This window comes from Triticum urartu, chromosome 2 (genome assembly GCF_003073215.2).
Source record: "Triticum urartu cultivar G1812 chromosome 2, Tu2.1, whole genome shotgun sequence".
In the NCBI taxonomy this organism is placed as follows: Eukaryota; Viridiplantae; Streptophyta; class Magnoliopsida; order Poales; family Poaceae; genus Triticum; species Triticum urartu.
Genome location: NC_053023.1, coordinates 186,683,526 through 186,693,609, shown reverse-complemented (window position 1 = coordinate 186,693,609; position 10,084 = coordinate 186,683,526). Strand labels below are relative to the sequence as shown.

General features: G+C 46.1%; 1 protein-coding gene across 1 annotated transcript; it reads left to right on the top strand.

The window, feature by feature from the left end:
* The first annotated feature begins 1,510 nt into the window (after positions 1 to 1,510).
* On the top strand, positions 1,511 to 9,850 carry LOC125536666 (eukaryotic translation initiation factor 4G). The gene is made up of 12 exons (XM_048699915.1): positions 1,511 to 1,668; positions 1,812 to 2,014; positions 2,127 to 2,302; positions 2,409 to 2,552; positions 2,729 to 2,793; positions 2,900 to 2,959; positions 3,222 to 4,676; positions 4,770 to 4,971; positions 5,057 to 7,877; positions 8,591 to 8,785; positions 8,860 to 9,207; positions 9,366 to 9,850. Exons 2-11 carry the CDS (start codon positions 1,860 to 1,862, stop codon positions 9,191 to 9,193), a joined length of 5,607 nt encoding a protein of 1,868 aa, XP_048555872.1. The 5' UTR covers positions 1,511 to 1,668; positions 1,812 to 1,859; the 3' UTR covers positions 9,194 to 9,207; positions 9,366 to 9,850.
* Positions 9,851 to 10,084: the final 234 nt, after the last annotated feature.

Below are 10,084 nucleotides of genomic sequence, written 5' to 3'. Positions count from 1 at the left end.
GCCCAGCTAAAATTCTGAAATTCTCTTGGCCCATTCACGCACACATGTGAGTGGAGTGAGTGAGGCTAAAGTTTAGTCCCACCTCATAAGTTGAGAGAGAGTTGCACCTCTTTATAAGGTGAGCTCTTCTACCACTTGTATGAGCATGAGAAGAGGAGACCTACACGCGCACTCCTCCTCCTCGCTCGCCTCACCACGCCACGCCTCGTAACGATGCGCCGTGGGTTGCGGGATTGAGCCGAACCGAGGACAGAGCTATGCACGTTGTGTTTACTCCCACGACCAACCCGGTCCGCACTATATAGTCAGTCAGACGTCTACCCTAGCCGCCGCCGCCGCTTCGTATGGTTTCTCACCATCGTTCCAGATCATTGCGCCGCCAAGCAAGTCTTCTACATCTCTCCTTTCGGCGTGCACCGGGAGAAGGGACAGCAGGCCTCCGAAACTCCGCCTCTCGTGATCCTGTACGGGAGAGGGGCGATCAGGTTATTGGGGAGCGCACTCGCGCGACTGCTGGCAGCGACGACTTCACGAACGACGACTTCTTCTCCGATCTCGGCAACCTCATCCTCGACGACATGGGCGACAACGTCAACGCCGGCGGTGCTGCTCCCGCTGCACCGTATGTGATTCTATCCTTCCTGTTCGAGATCGTGGTAGAATTCATGTTTCTAATATGTGCCCTAAATGTGATCTGTTCATCTACTATGCTAGTTCGCATGATTAGTTCAATCTCTGCTACTGTAATCATGATTTATCTTCTGTTTATTCGAATTAAATCTCATAGTAATTTGCTCATATTTCCAACACATTGAATATAATGGTATTGATTTGTTATTGTATATGTTAATTTTTTTATAAACTTTGTCAAAGTTTGTAAAGCTTGAATTTGATCAAAACTAATATGCAGAGTAAATAAAATCAGAGGAAGTATGTCCGAACTTTAATAAATTCCGTCATGTTTGATACAATTTGTCTAGTTTATTTAAATTCGTTTGAAATATATGCGGATAGTTTTGAATGGCCGGATCCGAAACAAAAAAAAGGTGCGTGCCGCACCGGCACGGTCCCCGCCGGTCCACTGAAGGACAAACGTTGGAGATGCCCTTATATAATTATTAAATGTTTTTTTCGAGGGAAATATAGTTAAATGCTTTCATCATTTATAGTACAAAGTAACCATAAGGAGCACGAGCAGGAGAAAAGAGGGTCCGGAGCGCACACGCGTGCCTAGCCTACTACTCCAGCGAGTACACGGGCGGCTAGTAGAGTCCTAGAGGCCAAGGCGAGCGACCAAAGCGGCGCCCCGGAGGAACGCCAGCCATCCAATCGCATCTGATCTGACCTCCTTGACCTGACCGCTCAAGGGTCTCTCTCTCTCCTAACCGGAAGTAAATCAAATTAAATTAAATTAAATCTAAATCAGTTGGGGATTAGCAGTCGAGATTTCCGGTTGCTTATTTCGTCGGTAATTCCAACTCGTATCGCCCCCGATTTGCTGCCCTGCCCTACTACTTGTGCCCGACGTGTCGCCTCTCCCCTTCGCTTCGCTCCCACTTCTCCCCCCACCCCTCCAACCCAAACCCATCTCAGCTCGTCCGTCCCCCTCGTCTTCGCCACTGGACACGACCGCAAACCCTAGGCGCCGCCGCCCTCCGAGGCCCCAAGGTACGCCCGCCGCCGACCACCTAGACAGGCCCGTCGCGCCGTGCGGCGGCCCCGGGCCAGGGTTGTTCCTTTTCGTTTCGTTTTCGTGCGCGGGCGGATTTCCCGGCGATTTATTTCTGGGTGGTTCGTTGTGATTGGATCAGGGGAATTAAACTAGGAGGAGGAGGAGATCGGAAGGGAAGAGCGGATTTATGTCCCAGCGAGGGGACAGGGGCGAGGGGCACGCGAGGAGACCCGGCGGCCGCTCTAACAGCTTCGGCGGCCACCGCGGAGGCGGAGTCGGCGGCGCGGGCAAGGGCGCCGGGGGCCCCTCCGGCGGCCAGCCTCCCCTCTCATCCAACCGCAGGTACCTGCCGTTCGACCCCCTTTTCTCCTGATGATTCCGTGATGCTATGTGATTTGATCCTATGATGACGGAGAAGCTAGGGTTTTAATGTGACCTTGGATCTCGATTGCAGCTTCAGGAAGCCTGGCAATGGCCATGGCGGTCACCAGAGGGTGGTGAACCAGCCAGACACCACTGGCTTCCAGCCCGCCCCGGCACCTGGGCCCCTGCAGACGCCTCCGCGCCCTCCCGCGCCTCAGAATGCGCCTGTCCATGTTCCTGTCTCCGCGCCACGGCCCCAGCATCATGGTGATTCCACGGCCCATTCTGCTGTGTCGTTGCATTGCAATTGGAACGAAGCAGAACTGCTAATTGACGTGTTTTTGTTGTTTGCATTCATGTTCTCAATGTGCAGATTCACCCGGATTGCAAGCACCCTCCATGTCACCTGCCAGTGAAAATCCAACATATATACCCCTGCCGAAGAATATTCCTCGGGCTGGCCCCAAGGCACCACCAAAGAGCTCCAATGCACCGGCTCCTCAGGGTGCGCCAAAAGGTTTGGTTCACTTCTCCTTTTGCACTTTAGAAATTGTATATATGCGATGACTAACATGTGCTGTGACCATCTGTGGTGGTGGTGCGCACCTTCTCTATAGATCATTGTTCGGATAGTAGACATGTTTGCCTGGTAACATTCTGCTGTTTTGTTTGTGTTCTTTTTTTTTGTTTCAGGGGAATCATCAAAGGGATTTAACTTGCAGTTTGGTAGTATAAACATGAACATGAATGGTCTCCCGGTATGTTGCGTTCCCTATCTTTTCCAGCTTGCATCTTGAGGTTCAAATTTCTTCAGTTTCTGGTTCTTTTCTGACTTGTTCTAATTTACAAAAACCTTCTGTGTAGCAATTTCCTGCTAGGACAAGCTCAGCTCCTCCCAATTTGGATGAGCAGAAACGTAATCAGGTATCTTGTAATTATTCCCTGCGTAATTATTTCTTATTTAATGTTAGCTATATGCATAGCTGTTCTTTAGAGGCAGTCAATATTTGCTGGATGTACCGTGCTGTAGAAAATTATCTTTGTTCCTGTGAATTATCTAGTTTCTGGAGCCTTTAAACAAGTGTTTTTCTTGTTTATGTCTATTTAATATATTGTAACGGTAGTCTTTTTAGGTTTCAACGTTTGAAAAGAATCTATTTTCACGTTATCTTTCCATGCTCTTCAGGTACTTTCAGATGGACCTAAGGTTGCACCATCTATGCCTATACCACCAGCTCTAAAACAGCCACATCCCACGCCACAGCAGCAGCAGCATCCCCCACCACAGCAGCTGCTGCAGCAGCAGCATCCCTCGTCCCAGCAGCATCATCATCCCCTGCCGCAGCAGCAGCATCATTCCCAGCCGCAGCAGCAGCAGCAACAGCCCCCACCACAGCAGCAACCACTGCCACAGCAACAGCAAACGAGGAAAGATGCTCTTGTTCCATCCCAAGTGAAGAGAGATGTGCATGTTTCTCCTTCAATTCAGAATTTTGCGCCACAGAGGCCCTCTGTTCAACCTTTACCGGGGATGGGCATGCCGATGCATTTTCACCATCAACAACAAACAGTCCCATTACAGTTTGGTGGTCACAATCAGGGAGTTGTCCCAAGCTCAATGCAGATGCCCATTGGATTGCCTGGTGGCAATGCATCCCAGGTTCAGCAGCAGATGTATGTCCAAAATATGCAGCAACAATTGCATCAGCAAATGATGCATCAAGGACAAACCATGATGTATCCGTCTGTTGCTCATACAATCCCTCCTCAATTGGGCAATGTTAATTTGAACATGGCTACACAGTATCCTCAGCAACAGCAGAATAAGCTTGTTGCTCCCCGAAAGAGCAGTAATATCAAAATTACTGATCCAAATACTAACAAAGAAGTGGTGCTCGGGCGGCCTTCACCTAATGTAGCAGTACAACCGCAGCAAGTCAGTGGTGTTGCAACTCAACCTATGGTTTACTATACTAATCCACAGCAGACCTCGTATAACCAGTCAGGTACGTATTACTCCGGCACTGCTGGTGTTGTTCCGACTGGATCACAGGGCAGGTTTAGTTATCCTGCCACCCAAGCTGGTCAATCAATTCCATTCATGAACCCATCTATGTCAAATACTGTTCCTGCCAGCCACAAGGACAACATAGCTGGGCCTGCAACATCTGGTCAGTCCCAACTCATAGGCAAACCACAAGGTGGGTTGCACATGGAGAAACCTGTTCCCTCGGTCAAGATAAGTATGCCTGCAGGTAGATCAGATGCTTCTAAGTTCAGGGTCGCTGACCATGCGGTACAACATCGACAAAAGGATAATGAAGTTAATTCTGGTGCTATGGTTTCGAATAAACCAGTTATTGAGAAGGAGAGTAAGGCACCATCTATCCCAGAGAAGCATTCCAAGGAAAGTACAGCACCATCTGCCGTGGAGAAGCATCCCACCACGGTGACTCCACCCTTACCGATTCAAGCTGCAAAGTCAGAAACTGATGCAGCGACATATTCTGGTGCAAATTCACCCTCATTCTTGACCGGAGCTGATGAAAACAAAGAATCCCTTCCAATAACTGATTCACTTAAGGATAACAAGAAAAATGCAACTAGAAATGACACAAAGAATTTGCCGCAACAACCACAGGTACTCTTTTCTCGTTTCCTATTCCTAGCACTGTTTTTGCATTTTAGCACATGTTTTCTTTGCTTAACATACTCACATATTGCATCCATTCAGCCTGCTTCCCCTGCCGAAGAGTTGAAGGGGCAAACTTCTGTGAAGGTTGGAGATGATGTGGTTGGTCACATGGAAACAAAGAGCTTCGATAGTGAACATGTGGATTTAGCCAGAAAGGGTTCAGGCTTGACATCAGCAACATCTGGAAGTAGTATTTCTCCTATTCTTGGTAAAAGTGAAGCTGACAGCACATCAGTAAATGGTATGCACTCTATTTTTTAAAAAGTTAATGAAAGAATTGATGAATTGTCTTTCTTTTCGATTTTCTAACATGCTTGCATTGCCAGCTGCTGATGTTCCTGCCACAGTAATGAGCTCTGCAAAATTGTCCTCTGCGAGCAGTGGGGAGCCCCAAGCAGTAGAAAGCTTAGGTGTTGCTGCTGTTAAATCTAAGGAGATTGAAATAACTCACCAAATTTCACCTGAATCTGGTGATGTCAAAATTATGCCTGATTCTACTGAAAATGAATCGCATGACTGCATGGTGGACTTGGCTGAGCAGGCATCATTGGCAACTTCAAAGCCTGGTAATTCAGATGCAACTTCTTTTGTAACTGACCCGCAAGAGCTACCCAAGGAGTGCACAACATCTGTACCGGAGGAGCACGGTTTGATGAATACATCACCTAATAAGGATACTGAAACTTTATCAGCTTCTGTGGATGCCAATGATGTGTCTGAGGCCAATTCTGGAACCTCATCAGAGTCTACCAGCCAAATTGCCAATGATAAAGATATCAGAAGTAGCATTCAGGAAACCGGATTAGCTGTTTCCGGTATTACTCCTGGCATGTTGCCTGTGAATCATTCAGTTGCATCTGAGGGGCAAGTGAAACATGCAGATGGAGCGAAGGATGAGTCAAGCACTGAGCAATCAAGTGCCGCACCAACAGGTTCTGTTAGACCCTTATCAAGGGAAAAACCTACTGCAGAGCTTACCCGAACGAAGTCTGCAGCTGGGAGAAAGAAGAAGCGGAAGGAAATGCTTTCAAAAGCTGATGCTGCTGGGACCTCAGATCTTTACAATGCATACAAAGGACCACAAGAACAGTCTGAGAGTGTTGCCACATCAGAGGGTGCTGATAGTTCTTCAACAGTCGACGGGACACATGTGCTGCCTGAGGAATCAGAAAGGGAGGCGATGTGCGAGGATGACGGAAAGAAAAAAGTTGAGCCGGATGATTGGGAAGATGCAGCAGACATGTCTACTCCAAAGCTGGAAAGTTCGGACTCTGGAAACCAGGCTAGTGCAGTTCAACTGCCAGATTCTGATATGACTGAAGCTAATGGCCGAAAGAAATATTCTCGTGATTTTCTGCTAACTTTTGCACATCAGTATTCTAGTCTTCCTGTTGGCATCCGGATGGATACTGTCACTAGTACGCTATTCAAAGATTTGGCAGGAAAATCCTATGTTATTGATCGGGAACCTCACCCAAGTTCTGCAAGGGGATCTGATAGACCAACATCTCGTGGTGATCGCCGTGGTCCTGCTATGGATGATGATAAGTGGTTAAAATCAGGTGTTCCTTACAGTCCTAACCGTGATGCCCACATGGACTTGACAAACGGCCCAGCAACGAATTACCGTGGCGGCCCAGGAGGCACTCATGGTGTTTTGAGGAATCCACGTGCTGCACTTCTTGTGGGACCACAATCCAATGCTCCTCAAGTACCCCGCAGTGGCTCTGATGCAGATAGATGGCAGCAAAAGGGTCTGATCCCATCTCCTGTTACACCCATGCAAGTAATGCACAAAGCCGAGAAAAAGTATGTTGTCGGCAAAGTTTCTGATGAGGAGCAGGCAAAGCAGAGGCAGCTGAAAGCCATTCTGAATAAACTGACCCCACAAAACTTTGACAAGCTTTTTGAACAAGTGAAAGAGGTGAACATTGACAATGTGTCAACTCTTACTGGGGTGATTTCACAGATATTTGACAAAGCATTGATGGAACCAACTTTCTGTGAAATGTACGCCAACTTCTGTTCCCATTTGGCTGGTGCACTGCCAGACTTTAGTGAGGACAATGAAAAGATTACATTCAAGAGACTGCTATTGAACAAGTGCCAAGAGGAGTTTGAGAGGGGTGAAAGAGAGGAAGCTGAAGCAGATAAAACGGAGGAGGAAGGTGAGATTAAGCAAACGAAAGAGGAAAGGGAAGAAAAGAGAGTTAAAGCTCGAAGGCGCATGCTGGGTAATATTAGGTTGATTGGAGAATTGTACAAAAAGAGGATGCTGACAGAGCGCATCATGCATGAATGCATCAAAAAATTGTTGGGAAATTATCAGAATCCAGATGAGGAGAACATTGAAGCACTATGCAAATTGATGAGTACAATTGGAGAGATGATAGATCATCCAAAGGCTAAGGAACATATGGATGCATATTTTGATAGAATGCGCAACCTGTCAACCAGTCAACTGATATCTTCCCGTGTTAGATTCCTGCTCAGAGATTCAATCGATCTCAGGAAGAACAAATGGCAGCAAAGGCGTAAAGTGGATGGCCCCAAGAAGATCGATGAGGTTCACAGGGATGCAGCTCAGGAAAGACATGCTCAATCTCAATCGAGTAGGTCTCGTGGTCCAGTCGTTAGTTCTCTTCCAAGAAGAGGGGCACCCTCTATGGATTACGGCTCCCGTGGCTCAGCAGCACCATTGGTATCTCCAGGTCCTCAGCAACGAGGGCGTGGATTTGGTAATCAAGATATTCGGTATGAGCAGGAAAGGCATCAGTTTGATAGAACTGTTCCCCTTCCCCAGCGTTCTGTGAAGGACGAAGCTATCACTCTTGGACCACAAGGTGGCCTTGCTAGGGGTATGTCTTTAAGAGGGCAGCCACCGGTATCAAATTCTGAACTTCCTAGTGTTGTTGACCAGCGCAGGATTGTAGCTGGTCCTAATGGGTACAATTCTGTGCCTTCAACAACAAGAGAAGACACTAGCTCTAGAATTCCAGATCGATTTTCTGGGAGAATAGCACCTGCTGCACAATCTGCTAGTTCTTCACACAGACCTGCCAGCCAGGAGGGTCGTTCAGGAAATAAATCATACTCCGAGGAGGAATTGAGAGAGAAATCTATTGCAACCATCCGGGAATATTATAGGTAATACTTTCTAACTAAGTGTTTGTACAAGATATTTCTTCAGCACATACCTGACTTGAGCTTAGATATTATAGGTTATACTTTCAAGGTGATGCCTGTCTTACTATTTAAGGTCTATTATTTTCTTTGTAACACATACTCCCTCCGTCCGAAAATACTTGTCATCAAAATGAATAAAAAGGGATGTATCTAGAACTAATATACGTATAGATACATCCCCTTTTATTCATTTTGATAATAAGTATTTCCGGACGGAGGGAGTAGATGATAATAATGTGCTACTATTGGCAACTGGTAATTTGTTGTAGTACTGCTGCTGTGAGACTAGGACGTCATGATTTTGTGTTGTTAGACTCTTAGTACTTCCTACCAGCTCTTTCTCGCGTCTCTGCAAATCTCAAAGTTTATTGTTGTGAAATTCTCGTGTACGAGGTTGTGGTGGCAACTTTTTGCCAAGGGTCCAAATTCAACACCTTAGAATCAGAAAGGATACAACTTTACTTTTCATAAAATATATAGACCCTACCACAAAATGGAGTGTATATAACCACTTCCTAATAATTTTACTTCAACTTGTAAGTCTGTATTTTATTTACGAATGAATATTTGGGATTTTTTGTTGTTGAGTAGTGGTCTCTCTGTTTTCTTCTGAAAAAGTATTAACGTGCCAAGTTTCCATTATGTCGTGTGCTAACATGTTATTGTTTTGGCAGTGCGAAAGATGAAAAGGAAGTTGCATTGTGTATTGAAGAGTTGAATGCTCCGAGCTTCTATCCTTCTCTTGTATCACTCTGGGTAAATGATTCCTTTGAGAGGAAAGATATGGAAAGAGAGTTGTTGGCAAAGCTCTTTGTCGGGCTTTACAACGGTGGATATAATTTATTGAGCAAGCCTCAGCTCATTGTGGGGTGAGTTCCTTTGTTCTTGCATTGCCCATTGATGCTCACTGGTGAGTGCTGGCTGACTTTGACCATATTTGTAGGCTTTCATCTGTTCTTGCTTCATTGGAAGATGCTCTAAGTGATTCTCCAAGAGCGGCAGAGTATCTTGGACGACTTCTTGCAAGGTTTGTGGTGGAGAAGATACTGGTTTTGCAAGACGTAGGTAAATTGATTGAAGAAGGCGGAGAGGAGCCTGGACACCTTGTGCAGGAAGGCATCGCAGCTGATGTCCTAGGGGCAGTCTTGGAGTGGATCAAAACAGAAAAGGGGGATTCCTTCTTGAAGGAGGCCAAGACTAGCTCCAATCTCAAGTTGGAGGATTTCAGACCGCAGCATCTTAAGAGGTCAAAGTTGGATGCCTTCATGTTGACATAAGTGTTTGTTGCTAGGTAAGCCGTTCTAGTACAGGCAGGCGTCTTAGAATTGCATACCAGTTAGCTCTTTTCTGTTGGTGATAGAATAATAATCAGCTAGAGTACATGCATGAATGTGAATGAATATCGTGGGTGTCAAATTACAAAGATCTAACTTGATGTCTTATCCTCAGCTTATTACCAATTCATGGGTGTTGTCGCCAAGGAGTTGATCCCATATCTTTGCACCCAGCCACCCCACCTTTTTGATCGAAACAACTGCAAATATACCCATCAGATGCTTGCTAGGCGACCATTGTATTCGAGGAGCCCCTTCCTACTGTGAAGTGAAGAAGAAGATGTATTCCTTTCTACTACTGAGACTTGTTAGTGGTGGTAAATTATTGTTGCGGATGGACACTGGTTGTCGCAGGCAGCTGGATGCTATTTCGAGTTGGCTCCCGTGCGTGTCTGTCTGGGAATATTTTTGTGATCATGGAGGGGTAGAGGTTAGTTAACCAAATATTTGTCGGGACTAGGAGGAACACTAGGGTTCGACTTGATGCCTCCAGTGGCTTCTGGCCAATATCCTTTGTGATCAGACTTTAATACTCGGTTAACTTGGCGGCATTTTCCTCATGTCATATTATCATCTTGTTTATATATATTCTTGCAAGTCGCTGCTGTTTTTTTGTATCGTTTTATTTACTTATCTGGGCTATCGTCTGGTTAGGCTGCGCTCTCCATGTCTGTTGTTTCTCAACTGTCCTCTCTTTTCTCTTGCTTTCTTCTCACATGTGATGCATCATATATGCGATTAAAAATAAACTTTGCACTATAAAAGACACATAAGAACTTGGGAGTGCTGGACCATTTGCCTCACTTTTTGCGGTGGTTATTATTGACCCATTGT

Excerpts from the sequence above, each read along its gene's own strand:
- LOC125536666 (XM_048699915.1), top strand. The coding sequence starts at position 1,860 with ATGTCCCAGCGAGGGGACAGGGGCGAGGGGCACGCGAGGAGACCCGGC. Across the intron at positions 2,015-2,126 it reads CCCCTCTCATCCAACCGCAG|CTTCAGGAAGCCTGGCAATG; the intron begins GTACCTGCCGTT and ends TCTCGATTGCAG. Across the intron at positions 2,794-2,899 it reads TGAACATGAATGGTCTCCCG|CAATTTCCTGCTAGGACAAG; the intron begins GTATGTTGCGTT and ends CCTTCTGTGTAG.